Raw genomic sequence first — 19,034 nt, 5'->3', positions numbered from 1 at the left:
TCGATCTAGTCCCCAGAGAAAAGATGTGGGCAGCACTAAGAAGAATGGGTATACCTCCTGACCTCCTCGAGTTTACCATCAGGCTGCATGAGGATAACTTTGCTAGAGTAAGGTGGGGTTGTCAGGGCCAGGTGACCGACTCTTTCCCAGTGACTCGTGGAGTGAGGCAGGGCTGTGTTCTGGCCCCAACCCTATTCTTACTCTTTATTAACCAGGTTGCCCAGTTCCTCGCAGAAACCCCGACAGATGCGCCAACCTTGGGTGGGACTAAGTTTCCCCTTTTAATCTTTGCCGACGACACCTTAATCCTGGCAAAAACGCAGGCGGGCCTCCAGTTAGCAATAAATAAATTTGTGGACTTCTGTAGCCAAAATGACCTCGAAATCAATGTCTCTAAGACAAAGTTTATGGTCCTGACAAAGAATAAACCCCAGAGGGGTCATGTAACCATGAATGGGACTAGCTTAGAACAAGTAGAGTTCATGACATACCTAGGGGTTGTCATCGACTATAGGCTACGATGGAAGGAACAAATAGAGGCACTCAGTCTAAAATGTGCTCGTTTATCAGGGTGTCTTGTGAAGGAACAACGATGTTCCATGACTAAAAGGGTATTACCAGCGCTTAAAATCTACAGCGTCAAAATCAGCACAGCAATACTGTATGGGGCGGACTTATGGGGGACTGCAGATCTGGCCGCTCTGGAAAAAATTCTGAACACATTTTTTCGCAGCCTAGTGAGTCTCCCACCATCAACACCATCACTCCCTCTCATGTTAGATATGGGCTTCCACTCCATTAAACATCTTGCCCAATATAGGATGGTCTCGTTATGGAGACGTATTTGGTCCACCCCGGAACTATCTATGTTTGCCAAAGAATTATTGGAAGTGAGATCGTTACAAGGGGCAGGGGATATATCCTGGTTTAGATCTATCAAGAATACCCTATTCAGAATGGGTCTTCAAACGTTATGGACCGAGCCGGGAGATCACACCTTTCCATCAAAAAAAGAGTTTAAACAACTATATTGGTGCATAGTCAAAGAGGAACGGGTAGAGCTTTCTCAGAAATCCAACCTAACCAGTTTGTTTCTGACTCACAAAGTGGTTCCACATACAGAGATTTATTGGGACACCATCCTTAAATGTATTGACAGGAAACTGTACCATCAGTTTCGTGTTGGGACGCTGCCAATAAGAGAATTTACCAACAAGTGGCACCACCATCCGTCCTTGACATGCCCCTGGTGTCCTGAGCGGAAGGAATCTTTAGGGCATTTCCTGTTTGCCTCCCCAGCCTATCGAGCTCCATGCCGTAAATGGCTAAAACCAATTTGCATAAGATTAAACACCCCAGTGAGCAGCGAAGCATTGTTAATCCTAAAATACAATACAGCAGAATGGCTATCCATAGGGGTAGCAAAATATCTTGGGTGGGCCTGGATTATCAGAGCAAGGTGCTTACAAGGAGCCATTAGCTGATTGCCTATTGAGTTGTCGTAAACATATGCTTACTGGATTGCAATTCTGATTTATCTTTTAACATTTTTTATGTATTAACTTTGGTAAAATCGTCTTTCTATGCTATTTAATTGCTTTTTAAACAAGATTTATGATAACTTAAATTGTTTGTATATGGTTGTACTTATTTACCTGTTGTGTGTTTTTTCTCTTTTTCTGTATATATTTTATATGCTTGTCTTTTATGAAGAAAAACTTCGAAATAAAGACGTTAAAAACTGAAAAACTGACAACACATATTGCATTACAAATGCTAAAGGTGTCACATTTGCGAAAGTTATAACTATTGGCATGGTAAATGACAAAGCTATTAATTTCGCTATTTTCAAAAACAAAACCTAAATAAAAAATGTGTCATTTACAATACCAATAGCTCAAACTTTCCTAATACGAGACCTATTGCATTGCAAATGCTTGTTTTCCTTTCTTGCTTTATACACATCAGAGTTCGATATATTTGGTACCCATCCTATTATTCCCAGGTACCTTTCTGTTACTCTTGGCCCCTCCCCTCTCAACAGAGGGTGCGGCCAGTGATCACATCTGACATGTGTCACACTGACGTCTAGAGGATACAACCCTTGACCTCTTCACAACTCCTTATCACATGTCTGATAGTTTCGTCTCAGCTTTGTATAGGCCTGGCGTTTAGTCGGCAAATTATAACTTTTCAGATTAGAAAAGGCAGAGAAGATGCAAGAACATTACTGGTGGCAGAGACGCCAGGAGCAGGAAGTCGCTAGAAAATACCACCTAAATTCGAGTCGAAATATCCGAGGCGGTGTCGCTCCTAATCTTCTTAATGTCATTGACAGTGGTCCCTCGTGTCCCTCTGCTCACCATGTGGCGGCGAGTGTTAATGATCCTGTTTATCTTGTATCGGTGTTGCCACACCAACCATCTGCTCGTTTAGCGAAAACGAAGCAAATTGAAAGCTCGTCGGCTGTCTTTGTTCAGCTGCGCCGGCGGTAAGCGCCGTTGGCAGGCTCTGCTCGTTGCTTTCTTTGCGGCGGCACGCGGCGCACAAAGGTCAGTCTTCTCCTCCGGTGCTGCGTCATTGACCGATGGGCGCCCTTTCTGCTGGGCGTCCTGCTCGATAAATACTTACTCTGAATTCCAGCTGATGCCGCTCAATCTCCCGCTTGCAGCAGGTGGCGCGGGACGCATCAGGCCTACTAAACAACGGATTAGGTCTGCGGTTCCATGGGGCAATCGTGTCACCGGCCGGGCAGCACATCTATTGGCGCGCTCTTCTGTCAATCACGCGACCCGTTTGCGAGGATTGCAAAGCCTGCCTCTTCAAAGTCATGAATGAAAATTTGGCCGAATGAATGGCATATTCTTCTTTGAGCTGCCTGTGCGGAGTGACCAGGTCTGTTAGCAGAAGTTTCCATCAGCAGTATCAACAGCTCCCGTCCCCCCTACTGTAGAGTTGTCCATCACTGCTCAAGGTGGCTTGAGTTACACCATGTTTTCAGGATATCTGCATGAGCCAAATTTGCGTACAGTGGGTCTAAAGCGAAATTGCTCACACAGGTGCTGCTTGTGGTAAACAGCTAGCATGCTTGAGGACTTCGGGGCATATGATGGCCGAGCCAGCACCGTAATAGGACAGGATGAAAGGCAAATAATTCCGGCTTGTTACGCGAAATTCGTGAGAGTTCCACATTACGCCGCTTTGCATAATTTTGTGCCATTTATGGTAAACATTTACAGAGAATAACACAATTAGCACAGGAGCAACACAATGTGAGTGGCTCTTGTTCACAGTGCTCTTGTTTAAAGGAATCTTTGTGACAAAAATTGACGTGAGGATGCTCTATGCACTAAAATATTGCACAAAATGGCAGATTTGCATTTTGTGTAATTGCACATAATTTTGCCATAATTTGTGTCATTCTGTGAAAGCAAATGATGTAAATTTTGCACACCTACATCCAGCAGCTCCACAAATAGCATAAATATTGCCCACTCAGCATCACGATGCATCCCCAGAGTCCAATACTTTAATGGGATTGGAAAAAGGGCCCTCGTGTACTCCCGACGATGGTCCTTCCTTTCAAGGTGCAGGCTTGTTTAATATATAATTTATTCAAGGAGTGAAAATAATACCATACAGCTATATACCACTCTAATCCGGGCCCACAGCAACATTGTGTGGAACACCACAAAATTTGCTATAAAAGCTCACTTTTTCTTTCATGTTTACTGGGAGATTGGGAAGAGATTCACAAGTAACTACCCAATGTATGTTTAAATCAGTAATATTTATGTTATGTTAAAAGTTTATTTGTAGAGCGCACAGCTACTCAATTGAGTGTCCCCGGCGCTGAAGCAGGATGAAGGCTCAGCCCGAAAAGGAAGCCAATCACTGAGGTCTACAGCTGAAACAGCCACGTTTTTAAAGATTTCCTGAACCCCAGGAGATCCTGAGTTAACCTTAGATCAATGGGTAGATTGTTCCACAACTTGGCTGCTGGCACCTGGAAAGAGCGACCCCCGATACGTGCCCGACAGTATCTTGGGGACCGAGCCAGTTGCAGTGCTGCTGACCTGAGGGCACAGTGTGGATGATAAAATTGAACTGTTTTTGTAATGTACTCAGCACCTTAACATTGAAGAGCCTTAAAAGCCAGGACCATGACTTTAAAATGAATCCTTTTGCGGACAGGGAGCCAATAAGAGACTCCAACTGTGCAGCCATACGAGCTCTGGGACCCAGCATGAGTATGATTCTGGCTGCGGTGTTCTGAGTCACCTGTTATTTATGACCTCCTGGGGGATTCTGGCAGTAATGGACTAATTTTTTTAGCAACTAACAATACACACCTATCTTAGAGGAAATATGTCAGTACGGAAAAAGAGGGGTGTAAAAAAGAAACAGAAAAATTGAGCTGAAAAGGAATTTAGGGAGCTGCAGGCAGAGAGGGAAGGAATGAGGAAAAGGCATGGCGCCGGTTGGATAGAATGAAGAGAGGAGGTCACAAGTGGAAAGGCAAGTGTGACCAGTGCTTAATTTGAGCCGGTGGTTGTCTTTGAGGGCCACCAGCATGCATTTTTGAGCCCCAGAACTTATTTTTCATGATCGGACATTTCCAGAAAGCAGAGGACAGAAAAAACACACAAAGTGAAAAACAGGGGGAAGGAGAAAAACGGCAAAACCATCACAAAGGGAGAAAGCAGGAACCTGCAAGAGTGAGATAAAGGGGAAGGACGTGCCTGACGATTAATTAAAGCCATAAAGTGGAATCAAGCCTACACAGCCGTGGTATTCGGTAAGCTGGCATTTAATGGCTCCAGACCCAGACTTCTAAGTGGAGATTTCGACACAAAGACTCATTCTTTTACAAATTAAGCACTTGGTGTGACTGTCATAAGCCTTTATTTGAATTTAGATAAAATCATAAAATTACAGTTGCAAAAAAGACATCATACATGAAACTGTATAATAACGTTCCTAGAATGCTAATAAAGTGCATGCAAAATCTGTTGTAAAAGCAACCTGCTGGACAAATCCCAAAGTGCTAAGTGCATAGAGTGGAATCGCAACAGAGTATAGTGAGGTAGCATATCCCACCAACTATAAAATAAACTCTTCTAACAAAAATTTCTAAGGATCTGCTATGCTACAACATTCAGAAGTTAGCCTATCCAGGGAATATTTTTAGAAACCAAACATAGATCCCTATTAATTAATTAATTAATTATGTGCTTATATAGCGCTGGAATCACTCCCGAAGGGGTACCTCCGCGCTTCGTACCAAGGCCTTTGTATAGGGGAAACCAGCTATTAATATGCAAGGAAGATGTTGTTGGAAAGCATATTTAGAGTGCAAGAGTGAAAAGAGCTATTGTCAGGTTGACCTTACTCGAGTTTCTCACATTATTCTATATCAGATCAACCGACTGTCATAAAAAAACAGAATACCTTTAAATCACACAGACGTTTGTACAATCAATCAATTAAAATACATAATCATATAAAATCATAAAACTGTGAATCAAGGTCGTGACGCTCGGGCATAAAACAATTTCATTGTAAAAGTACAGCCCTCTGTATAAAATTAGTGCAATCGAGAAGCTTGTCTCACTGTCGGTAGCTTTTGAAAACACTCTATAGCAGCTCTGCACTGTACGAGACTTGCCTGCTTCAAGAGTGGTAAAATAAACACAGTTCTTAGAGAAGACCAGTATTTGCAAAAAAGAATAAAGTGCAGAGTGCTCTGAGCAGAGCGTCCATCGCAAGGACAGACAGGCAGGTACGCAGAAAACAGACCCTGCCTAGGGTAGCAACGAGAACGTTTTCGGTGTTTAGAGTTAATCTGACTAACAAAACCCTAGGGTGAAGATTGTTAACCCAAGTGAGGTAGGGCTCAGTGCCAGGACAGAAACAGATTTAGCATGGGCGACAACTGTGAACACTCCCGAGTTTTCTGACATCCTTTTTTTTGCGCATTCATTTAACTAAAGAAGATTTAGTCAATGGTCTGGAGAAGCTGGCCATAAAAGCACAAGCGTTCGAGAATGCCTCATCTCAATTCAGCCAAATGCAAGTCTTGAATCTGTATGCAATCCGAGGTGTTTTTAAGCTCTTTTCTAGGTTCAAGCAATCAGCTAGAATTGTGTGATTCAGTGATGTTTCCCCCTTGGTCCATATGTTCAACCATAAAAAAGGAGGCTGCAACCTCACAAAATCACTCATGTGCCCTTGCCCAATTTCCGTGTGGCTTACAGATTTGCTAGTTGACCTGGGTAGCAAGAAGCCATTATAAAAATACGTATTCTACCTTTTCCAGACCCGGCTAGTTGCAAAAGCCCTAGACACTGGCACCCTATGTGGTACCTTGTCAACACTTAGACTTGTACATTTTAACAGCTCTTTAATGGGTTTCCTGCTTTATCTAGCCAGAAAGCCTACGGTCGCTTCTTTGCTACTGGCTAGGACAGCTGCCCTGCCAACTTTCAAAGATCCGCAAGTCAGCCTATCCTCAAATAGTATTCCCAGATAGGGATAAGACTGAACCATGCAAGTCTTTACTCCATTAACAAAGAAAGCTCTATTTTCCTTGGCTCAGGGACAAAAGACCATGATCTGAATTTTTGACTGATTTTAGCACCAGGTCTATGCCATTCATGAAGGCACAGAATTGGTCTAATAATCGCTGCAAACTGATTGTGATCCTGGCCAGCAAAACAATATCACCGGCATAGACAAGAGCTAGTGTATTGTGTTTGTTAACCATGGAGCAATCAGATCTGAAGTTCAGTAGATGCTTCTCCCGACCATTAACGTACAAGTAGAAGAGAGAAAGGGGGCCAGTACACACCCCTGGTGCACGTTGCGTTTGAGTCTCAAACTGTCTGTTGTTTCCCGGCTGGGCTTCATCACACGCTTGCAGTCATCTCAAGGTGGAGCTCCCTGAGAAAATCTATGACACTGGGCTTGAACCCTGGATCAGTAATAATTGCACAGAGCTTTGACTGATTAACTTAATCAAAGGCAAAGCTCAGGTCCATGTTAGCTGCATAGACTTTGCCATTCTTTGCTACTGTGTACTTGTTGTTAACAGGTATAGATTGAGTCATTGTTCTACGGTTCCAAGGCTGGCACGGAACTCAAACTTGAGATCAGAAAGGACATTGTTGTCAGTTGCTGAGGTTTGCAGTGGTTCGAGGAGGACCCTGCCCATTATCTCAGCAGTGGAGTGTATTAAAGATCTGAGGCCGTAACACTTTGGATCCTGGTTTGATCCTTTCTTGAAGATGGGAACTATAGTTGCATGTGACCAGGCCTTGGGTGGACCCATAGATAAAATGACACTAAAGACATTAGTCAAAAGGGGTGCCCAAATGTGTAAATGTGTCCCTAACAGATCTGCCAGAATCCCATCAGGGCCTGGGAATTTTGAGGGAGGGTACCTCTTGATGGCCTCTATCATGTAATTTATATTGATCTCTAAGTTGCAGAGGAGTTGGGTGGGAGCTAACGTCCTGCAGAAGTTTTTGCCTGCGTTCTGCTAGGAGCATGCCCCTCTCAGGGGATGGGATCCGAAATAATTGAGTAAAATGCCTGATCCAGGCATCTGCAGGGATCACTGAATCGAACCCAGTTTCCTGAGCTTTCTCCGAGTTGTTTCGATTTACCATTTGCCAGAAAAGCTCACTGTCTTTGAGGTTGCTAGCCTTTACTAGGTCATTGTAAGTTTCTTCCCTTAGTGTCCTTTTCTGGGCCTGTAAGGAAGCCTTATACCCCTTTCTGCAGGTACAGACCATTTCTGTATCTCTTAAGACAGCTTTGATTGTAGACAATAACAAATTATGTGCTTTCATGCAGGTTGTGTCAAACCACCTTGCACGTTTATTATGACGGGTGTTCAGCGTAACAGTAAGCATCTCTAGAGCAATTCCTCAGACTTTGTTAAAGCTTCCATTTTGCTCAAGCCCCCCCCCCCCCACGTCATTGAGCTCCTCCAAACATATCACAAGACTGCTATAAGATGCAGAAATTAGATTCGAAAGGAAAGAGTCCTTATCCACTTTTGCCCAGCTCAAGATAACCCCAATATTGGAAGGAAAGGACAAAGGTAGTGAGTGAGCCGTCACCTGCTGCTTAAAAAAAAAATCACTTATTGAAACTGAGCCTGTGATCTCTCAGGTGGGAGTCCAGTGCCTAATAATTTTCCAACCATGCCCTGAAGTTAAATGACAGTAAAATAAAATCAATAATACTAAAACGACTGTGCCCAATAAATGTAGGAGTAGCAACTAGGCCAATATTAAAAGAATCAAAAGCAAACATCAAATGATATCTTATTAGCAGCAGATTAAGTGTATCCCTGTAAGGATTATGACAAAAATGTGTAATTCTGAACTGTTGGCCACAAAAGCATGCATTGAGCCTTATTTGCATCACCCTGCTCCTGCTGACTGCCTGTTTCTTATGCCAATTCTGTCTAAGCACTAAATGGTCGTTAGTTACGAAATGCAACCGGTTGGCGGGTTGCATATACTCTGTATTGCGATGCTTTACTATGCTTTCTTCTGGCCTAATAAAAAAACCATTTAAAACTAAAACTAAAAATGTGTAATGGGCTCCCCATCAGTACTCAGCAAGACGCATGACATTTCTAGGAACACTAGACACTGTTTAACATTGAAATCTCCCATCCACATAAGCATATAGCTGCTGTTTAAATTATGCTGGCTGTGCTCTATGTTCTCCAGCAATGATTTCACAATGGCAGAGTTAATGACATCAAAAACATTATTATAGAAATTGACTAGTGTTATAAATGGGGGTCTCTATTTGGCAAGGGTTTACACCTTGTCCAAGTAGGGAGCCTTCCTTCTAGTCAGGATAAGGGAGTTACACTCTTAAAATAACCCCTGCCACCGCCTTGGTAGCTTGGCACGAGCAGTCAGGCTTATCTTAGAGGCAGTGTGTAAAGAATTTGCACATAACCAACAGTAACACAGTGAAAGCAGTACAAAAGGATACCACTCAAGTTTAGAAAAATATGCAATATCTGTATATACTTAAGACAACACCAAAAACGATAACAATCCACAGTACAGTACTTAGAAATCTTAAGTTATCAAAATAAACTTGAAATAAAGTTCCTTGAAGATGATATCTGGGGCTATCACAGCGTTATGAACAACAAATTCCAAACAGTTCTGACTGACCGCAGTGTCACAGGCCAGGTATGGTGTCGGGAAGAACAGTACCTTTTGAAATGTAGGGCGTTGGTGACCTCTCATTGAGCTCCGAAAGCACAGCGTCCACAGGGGTCAGTTCCGAAGGTCGGTGCAGGAGTCGTCGGGCCCTTGAAGTCACATGTTGCACATTGAACTCATGGTTGAAGTCAGGAGCACTGGCGTCGGATGCTACATTGCGAAGTGCAGCGGTGCTCGTAGCAGTGCTGAAGGTCACGGTGCAAGCAACGGCGACGTGGTTGCTGAAACGCTGTTGTCGTCTGACGAACTGGAGTTGATGGTACCGGCGTCGGTAGGCCAAGGCTGCGGTGCGGGATGAGGACGGGGGGTTGTGTAACTTACGAGGGGTGCCCTCGAACCATGGTTCAAGCAGCAGCCTCAATGTCGCATGAAGCGGCGTAGTCAGGGATACAAGGGCGACAGCGTGAAGCGAGGCGGTGCAGACCGCGGTGCCCACAGGCATCAGGTGGAATCGTCAGTGGAATCTGGGCTGCGGTGCGGCATTGCGGCAGTGCCCTCTGCGGTGCCTTCAGTGCACAGAGTCGGAAGTGGCATCATCGGGCTGCTTTTCTTCTGTTGCAGCAAAAAACACACAGTCCCCCATGGTGATGACAGAAGAACTTGAACTCAAGGCTGTTCCTGAGACTTCTTGAACATGGGACAAGCTCTTCCTCAAGCCCTTGGTGAATCATAATAAAAAAGTTGTAGACAGTTCAGTCCAGTCCTTTCACTGCCCAAGACAGAACCAGCCGCTGCAGGACAACATAGCAAAGTACTCAGCAATGTGGTAGTTCCTTCTCACAGCTTCTTCTTCTTGGCAGTCTTCTTGGTCCAAATGAGTTCTAAAAATTGGGGGTTTGGGCCCCACTTTTTATACCCAAAATCCTTTGTTCTTTGGGGCAGAGAGTGTCTGTGCCCAGCCAGAACCAGTTCTGGCCTCTCTGGTGAAGCTTCCTGGCAAGAGGTGGCAACAGCATTGTCAGAGGAAAGCCAGACCCATTCAGGTGAAAGGATATCTCCTTCCCCTACTCTAAATGCAGCCCAGGTCTAGTCAGCCCATCCCTGACCCATCTAGACTCTCTGGAGCAACTGCTCCTCCCCAGCCCCTGTCATCCCCAAGCCAGAAAGTCACTCCACAAACACAGCAGAGGCACACTGGATGGCTGAGCAAGAAAATACCTACTTTCTAAAAGTGGTATTTTCAAATACAGAATGTAAAAGTCACCTTCACTAAAAGATGCATCGTTAGATTCTGAGTTCAGGAATACTAAACTTTATTTTTATACCTAGTTCCCAGCGGTAGTTATGTTTATAAGATGTTATAATCAAGGCCCCCATTCTGTCCTATGGGGACAGGTAGCCTTGGAATAGGGAAAATGAAATTGGCAGTAATTCACTATCAGGACATGCCACACACATCAGGGCATGTCCTACCTTTCCCATACACTGCACCCTGCCCACAGGGGTACCTTGGGCCTACTGTAGAGTTAACTGATACGTAAGAAAAGGGAAGGTTAGGGCCTGGCAAGTGGGTACACTTGTCAAGTAGACATTGCAGTACCAGACTGCACACAGGCTCTGCAACAGCAGGCCAGAGTTACATTTATAGGCTGCTTGTGTGTGTGGCACAATCCGTGCTGCAAGCCCACTAGCAGGGTTTGATTTACAGGCACTGTGCACATGTGGTGCACTGTACTATGGACTGACTAGCAAATCAAATCAGCCAATCATGGAAACACCAATCCATAATAACAAGTTACACCAGGAGCACTTGCACTTTAACACTGAACAGCAGTGAGAAAGGGTACAGAGACACTAAACCAGAAAAAAAGAGTCAAAACCCAGAGGTCAGAAAGCAAAAACACGCCAAAAGATGCCAAGTCTAGCAACCAGTAATATATATGATCTGTTACAGGTTATAAATATAATCTGGTAGTAGGATGAGGCCAAGTTTGTCCATATAATGGGTGAATGTTATCCAGATCGATACCAAAGGGGATGATAGACGGAGCGCTTGAGCAAATCAAACACTCACCCCAGTCAAGTGATCTGGGTTTAATCCATCATCATTCTTTAGCTCACTCCACCACCCCAATTCAGACATGGCCATATACAAATCAGTCTGATTCTGTGCCTCATGGGAACTGTCCAGCCCGAACTGCCAAGTCATGTCTTCCATGGACCGGAAACAAGCATCCTGGGGTACATTATTACAACCTATAGTATGATATGTCAGAAGAAATAAAGTTAATGTGCATGATGTAAGAGTCTCTGTGGAGCTGCATGTCTGGGGCTCAATTCTACTTGTTTATCCTGAAGTCAATAAAACAAGTTCACATTAATATAATTAAACCCTTCAATCAGATAGCTCCGTAGAATGTTCCTGCTGTGGAGATCTGTGGGTAACAAGCAAGTGACATGGCTAAAGGCAGGCAGGACTGCTAAGCTTTTCCTGCTTCCTGTGCTTACCATTAAGTGCCACCTGACCAGTATCTTGGTGCTACTATGTGAGCATTCTGTTATTGCATCCATAAATATATTACAACAGACATGCACCTAAAACAAGCCAGAACTATTGGCTTTGCCAGTGCTTGCTAGCTGTTTAGATAAATGAATAACTGCAATCTTGGTGTATTTAAATTGTTTCAATTTTTGAAACTATGAATTATTTATTAAACATTAGTAGTTTCTCGCTACTGGGATGGACTGGTGAGGAAATGCCATGACTTAACTTTCCGTTGATCAACTTATCACGGTTGCTACAATACTAATCCTTTGAATGCTGTCCAAACTCGTCCAGTATTCATCCATTTGACTACTCTGTAGAAGACGCGTAGTGACAATATCGACCTTTATATAGATAGCACACTAGCTATTCAGTACTTGACTGCTGTAAATATCCTACAGACTTGAAGACATTCCTCACTCCCTAGTATATCTAGCTACCATCAATATAAATGGTATTATGCTTCATTCCAATTACAGTCTGCGTCTTTCGTTTTGATGATGAACATATTCTCCACTCCACCTTGTTTATGCCTTGAAAAAGTCCTTGTGTAGGACGAAACACGTGTTGGCGATCTATGTGCTGGGAGTATTTGTTTTACGAAACTGAAAATATAGAAAAGACTGAAGAACATATACTAATTGGATTGTACTTTGAATTTATTTGGAAATCCCCATTGAACTCAACTTTGTTATTTGTCCCTCTGGTATTCTCTATGACAAGTAGAGTGTGTTATTTTTAGGGCCTCTAACAATTTTTGCCCGGACTATTATATTACAAGCTCTTAGGAGTGCTGTAAATAGATTCTCAATTCTCTCAATTAAACATTATTAAGACCAGTCGAAGGGATAGTGGCCTTCAGAGTCTCAAACACTTTTTTTCTATCCCGGCACAATTATTACATTATTAAATTGAATTTGTAGGGCGCACAGCTACGCCGGAGGGTTTCCCGGCGTCAGGCTAGTGGGGAAGGAAAGGTAGTGAGTGAAAGGGAAAGTATTAGAGGTTAAAATACCAAGTCTTTAACCGCATCGCTGCTGCGGTGATTTTTGCGCTGTGCGGCTTTTTTTGCAAAACCTCGTTACATGACGAGCTCAGCTCGTCATCAGCACACGCCACCCGTGGCTGATGACGAGCTGAGCTCGTCATCAGCATCGAAGGGGTTAAACCCAACACGTTCTTCTTCAGTCTTCAGTCTGTGTTAGACACTTACGCCACTTTACTCCCAACATCTTTCTGAAATCCTCCAGCTGCATAACTCACACCTCATCTCTTTCTCCACAGCACTCTCTGTTCACTCACTCCTGCATTTACTTTCGTACATCTCCTTGAATTCACCATTCCCATTCACATGTAAGCACTGCATTTTGTTTTACTTTCACTTTGTCAACATAGACAACTGTGTACCTCATTCAAACACATTTTCATAGAATCACAATTGCAACTTGTGTATGTGACCATTACTCTGTGCACTCTGCCAAGGATTGGTTGAGCATATATGCTGAACACTTTTATGACCCACTAACAGGCACCATGAGAAACTCACACTGCTTTCTGCCTCCGCTCTAGAGATTTCATCAACCATAAAACATAAATGCAGATACAACAGCCTGAAAATAAACACTCGTAGAGAATGCAAGATTAAGGGAAACAAGTGAAATGTAAACAGAAACTGGATAGCTGACATGGATTACTTTAAAGAATGTTACTCTTATTGTTTAGAAATCTATCAGTGTTTTTGCCTGGAGAGTCAAGGACATGAACAAAGAGCCTGATAAGGACCCATTTCAATGTCAGTTTTTAATTACTGCGGGATCGGAGACCATGTGGGACCCACACCACTTAGGGCCATATGTAGGTAATCCCTATTAACAGATTCTAAAATACCAAATTTTACTGATTCGGTATTTCAGAATCGGTAAATAGTATGTAGATAAAAATTCTGCACATTTTACCGAATCGGTAATATTCGGTATTACCAATTCGGTATTTACCGATTCAGTAATTCCCATTCATTCCTATGGGTCTGGAGGCCCATGGAAATTAATGGAAGCCATTCACTATTACTGATTCGGTAAATACCGAATCGGTAACAGGGGGAACATATTCAAGGGTGGCAGGGTGTCACATTGACACCCTGTTGCACCCCTGAATCATGCATGTGTCCACATGTGGCACTCATATATGCCCTAAGGGCATGTATGTCTGCCACATCGCACTTTTCAAAAGGCGCAAATTTGCTTTTTGAATGGTTTTCGATATTTACCACCAACTTGTAGTTGGTGGTAAATAACGAATCCTCAAATCACAAATTCACTCACTTGAGTGCTCCCTACATTGAGGATTATGTAATTTACCGATTCGGTATCTTAAGGATTTGGTAATTTACCAATTCCTTAAATTGCCGAATCGGTAAATTACTGCATCCTTATTTATACCCACCTACATTGAAAAAAGCGAAATGCCGGTCGGTAACAGCAAATTTACAGATTTTCGGCCGTTACAGACCGGTATTTGGCTACCTACATTTGGCCCTTAGATTCCTGGTTATTCCTGCTGTGTAAGGTAGTTTGAGCTTGAATGATTAAGTCACAGTTTGTATGACTTTATCTGAAAATTCACATAAGTATGTTAGAGATGTAATGAACAAATTAGGGGTGGGTGGAATATTCTGTTCCACTTGTGGAATTGGCAGAATTTAGTGACTCCACGTTACTCTTGTAATGCAGAGTTCCAGCCAAAATTTCTCCAATCGCTGTGTGGAGGATTTTTTTTTACGTGAGGCTACAGAAAGGTAAGCTGGAGCGCAGGAGTAAGATTTGGCCTTCCCTAGCACATTTTCCGGTCGCTAGGAGGACATCAGGCGTAATTTATCTAACTCAGGTGGTCGTAGGTGAGCGTAAGCTTTCGCGGTCAGAAGGCTGCCGCTCGAATCGAAAGTGTGAGGGTTGATATTTCTGTTGTGTAGTGGAGCTTGAGCTCGAATGATTAGGTCACAGTTCATATGAGTATATATGTGTGCTTGTTTGTGTAAGTCCGCCTTGATGGATTAGTGTTATGATGAATGATTGTGCACTCAAATGTTATTCCTGTGGGGCAAGGGAGTCCGTGGACTATGAAAGTTTAATTGTCTTCTCTCTTCCATCAGCTAACCTCGCCACCACTGACATCATCTTTCTGGTGTGCTGTGTTCCCTTCACAGCCACACTTTACCCTCTGCCCAGTTGGATCTTTGGAGACTTCATGTGCAAGTTTGTGAACTATCTACAGCAGGTATGTCTGGAGTTAGAACTGCTGGGAGAAGGGTGGGGAAAATACATGTGATGGTCTGCTTTGAAATGGATGCAGAATTCATGTAGTGTTTAAAAAAAATTCTGATGAATACAAGTTGGTGAGGTTTCAATTTTGCAGCACAGTTCACATACTTTGCATCTTGTGAAGGTTGAAACGTTAGGTAAACTTTGCAAAAATCTGTGGTTGGAACAAGTTTTTGCAGAAAAATGTTCAAACGAAAAATTATAATTATAATTACAACATTCTCTGACTAAAGGCGGTGGTTTTCTCAGGTTTTTCTTTGTAACATCTTTTGTAGGATATTTTGTTTTGTAAATTTACAGCCGCCGAAAAGATGGGGAAGTTTCACAAAAGCTTCGAGAGAAAAAGTAGTAATTTTGCACACACCTAATGGATCGCATGTTTTATAAAGTACAATACGAGCAAGTACCACTATGAGTGGATATAGTTGCAGATGATAGAGGGAGAAAGAGGTCTCATATGGAGGAGGGGAGGTAATGCATGCTCTCTGTGTCGTTAGTGATATGGGGATTAGGGACAATGACAGGTTGGAGCCCATGATGCTTCCAGGTGTACAAACCATGGAAGGGCCGATGGACCAGAAACAGCAGGACCTTGATCTTGCTAACATTCAGACAAACAGAGTTATGGTGTTTCCATAAGGCAATCTGTCACCCACCTGTATTCCCGCAGCTCATTGGGAGCTGATGTAAATTTGAGTGTAATCAGCAGATTTGTTCACCCAGTATGAAGAGGCTAAATGAGAGAAATTTGACTATTAATTTGTGGAAGGCCACCCACCTCAAGGAATAATCACAGACCTTGCTAGAGTGCATCTTTAAAAGTCACTCAATGAAGATGAGCTCAACACCCTGGTACATATGGTACATAGCGGCCAGTCTTAACTTAGGGCAATGTGTAAAGTATTCATGCAGTACCAAAACAGTAATAAAGTAAACATTTTAAAGAATAAAAGTCCCAAACCAAATACATAATAGGATAAAATTTCAACAAAATGATACCAAATGACAAAGATATACATTTTACGGTTTCATGAAGAAACAACATGATAAAGCACAATGCGCCAATGATAGTCAATCGTCGCAGTAGACCAGAACCTAGGCACATTTAAGGCTGGCCTTGATGGAGCGGTGGTCGGATACATCAACCAGGTTTATCATGGACAAAAATGTTACTTTCTGACTCAGTCTTATAAGTCCCACTCACACCACAGTAGTATAAGTCTAAAGCCTTCAAGACCACAGGGGAGGTTCTTAGAGACTCAGAGAGTGCCAGGCAGAGGTCCATAGGAGGGTTTGGTCCAGATTAAGTTGACACTGGTCTGCTGGACACTTCCAGGAAAAAGGTTTCTTGTAGCTTCTAATATCCCTCTAGCCAAACAGGAGGTCACCCACCTGACCCTTGCAGTCCATTTCTCTGCCTTGGCACATGAGAGAGCAGGTCTGGTCCTTTCAGGGCTCTCCTTGGGTCATAGACAGGCGGTTCTGTTCTTTAATGATCTTCCTCAGATGTACATGTATTCTGAAGTGGGTGCCTGGAGGTGCCACATGTATGGCTGGCACTAGCTAGTGGGTGGGATAACACCAAGGCCAGGCCAGGGCTTCTTCCCTGACCAATGGGGCAAACGTTCCCAGGGCTAACCCTACCCACCTTTCAATAGTTCTTGTTTGCCTTACAGCAGACAGGCCCTAATTGCAATGTGTTAGGGCATTTTCAATATGTGAAAAGTCTTCATCGACATTAAACTTGGGCTCTGGGAGTTGGGTGTGTGTGGGGGGAGTGTACTATGGTAATTGTAGTGCAGTTCAATATCTAACACTAATATCCAGTTTTCATATATTATATATGAACCCAGAAGGCCCTTCAATAAGGATTTTACAAGCAGAATTTGACACTGTAGTGTCAAGAATGATGCCGACTGCTCCACCCTGCTAATTCTGTGGTGTTCAGATGAGACATATTTGCTCATTTAGGTCAATCTTTTTGTTGGTCCTGAGGGGCATTTTATACATTTTCATACCTATTCCAGGCTTATCACTGGTTGGGAAAAGCTGGGGAGCTTATACTTCAGGAACGTGAGGCAGTGATAAGTTATATTTCTAAAAGTTACTTTTCTTAATGTTTATTTTAAATTCAACTTCACAATTGAATTGAATTTTTAATAACTATTAAAAATAGTCATTTAATTAGCTGGTCTGATTCCAGAGATACAGTATTAGTATTTAAATCTGCAATCTGGTTTTCTACAATGGAGAGGTAGGCCTGATTCAGTGACAATAGCTTTAGGGGACTAGCCACTGTAAGTACATGTTAACATTACATTTCCACATGTTCTGTTTTAAATAACGTGCACCATGTCTTCTGGGATGAAAGGCCTACATAGCGGTGACTTATTAAAATGTAAAAATATGTTTTTTTTACTTGTCAAAAAGGGTTTATTTTGAAAAGTTGTGGTGCATATGTTACAGTTTTACAGCTATTCTACAATAGTCGGTCTGGATTCATATTTACACCACTACAGTGGCTGCCACAATAGGAATTGCATTCCACTAGCAGCATCTAACTTCCAGGACGTGGGTACATTTTGTACCACTTCCTAAGAACGTCTTGGCAATTTAAATACCTTTTAGGAATCTGTCAACTCAACCATGTTACAAGGGGAAGCACAGTCACTTTACATGGGGTTAGGAGGAGTAAAGTGCACAGAGTTCTAAAGCCTGAAAAATATGGGGCCCAGCAAAAGGCAAATGATCTGGGGTGACATGCAGAAAAGGCAGATTATCACACTAAAAATGTCTGCCCAGGTACCTATGTGACAGAGTTAAAATGTATAAACATTTGGAGGAACTAGGGCTTTTAGGAATCAGGTCCAGAATACGTGCCCAGAAACAAATCAATAGTGGTATGCAGTTCCTAAGGAAGGGTGAAGGGGGTTTGTAAGATCAGAGAAGGGGGAGAAAGAAAGGGGGGTTGGAACCAGGTAGGAGAAGGACTAGAGGGGGCGGGACTCCAATAAGGAGCAAGGGCCCTCACACACCCAAGCCGTGTCATGCTTCATCATAGGACAGCTCCTCGTTGGGCTGGCGCTGCAATGCCCAACGGACCCCACAGGGGGGCTCTTTGCCTGAGGTCTTCTGTGTTGTAAGCCAGGAGGCCCTATGTGTGGAGGTGGTAGGGCAAGAGGGTAGTGAGTAGAGGGGGTGCAGTAAGTGTGCTAAAATAGCTATGAGTGCCCCAGGGAACCTTTATTAGCTGGGCACTAATGGGAGACATCATTTACCATGCATCCATTTCAACGTGGGACTATTACATCATGGTTTTCACTACGCAAGTTGTTACATCGACTTGCACTGGTAGGTGCGGTAGACTAAGGAATAGTGTAAATTATTGTTTCCAACACCTTCCCTAATGTATGTAGAATGGAGTTGGAATAGTAATTACACTATTCCTAAATCCAGCGCCCCTCCAGCGCAAGTCGATGTAATGACTTGCGTTGTGAAAAACGCGATCTAACAGAATGCATTGAAATGGCCCTCGTTGTATCATCATACGTCCACACTAATCCTATAGTTAAAAAACGAGATTACAAGAGTTGTGGCTGGCAGGGGGAATTAGACCTGCTGCAGCTCAGTGTGTGTGATGATGGGTGCTGGTAGTTAAAAGGTCGAAATGTTTCACGCCTATAAACTCCTTGTGGATGTGCAACGTTTCTTCAGGGCTGGGGTGGAGACCTAATCTACTCTTAAGTATAGGAGACGGTCATAGGGGTATCCTAAAGAGTACCGTCCCTGTGTCATGGATTTAAATTAATCTGGCAGGGGGGAAAGCATGAAATGCAGAATGGTTTGTTCTTCTAGCGAACCTCCGAGAGGATCTGGTGGGACTTCAGTCAGTCATCCAGGATCATCCACAACATATGTGGACATGATTTACCACTAATTTGGTGCTCTCATGCGGGTGACCTACCACGTCCA

The 19,034-nt window shown here is 43.2% G+C and overlaps 1 protein-coding gene across 1 annotated transcript in view; it reads left to right on the top strand.

Moving 5' to 3' along the window:
* The window catches only part of LOC147748324 (G protein-coupled receptor 54-like), a 124,856-nt gene that overhangs the window by 64,532 nt on the left and 41,290 nt on the right, over positions 1–19,034 (top strand). Inside the window, exon 3 of the mRNA XM_086936408.1 lies at positions 14,894–15,018. Within this exon, the coding sequence (XP_086792534.1) occupies positions 14,894–15,018 (125 nt within the window). The remainder of the gene's footprint in view (positions 1–14,893; positions 15,019–19,034) is intronic.

The sequence above is a fragment of the Lissotriton vulgaris genome, chromosome 1_1 (assembly GCF_964263255.1).
Source record: "Lissotriton vulgaris chromosome 1_1, aLisVul1.2, whole genome shotgun sequence".
NCBI lineage: Eukaryota > Metazoa > Chordata > Amphibia > Caudata > Salamandridae > Lissotriton > Lissotriton vulgaris.
This window is presented reverse-complemented; position numbering and strand designations above follow the sequence as displayed.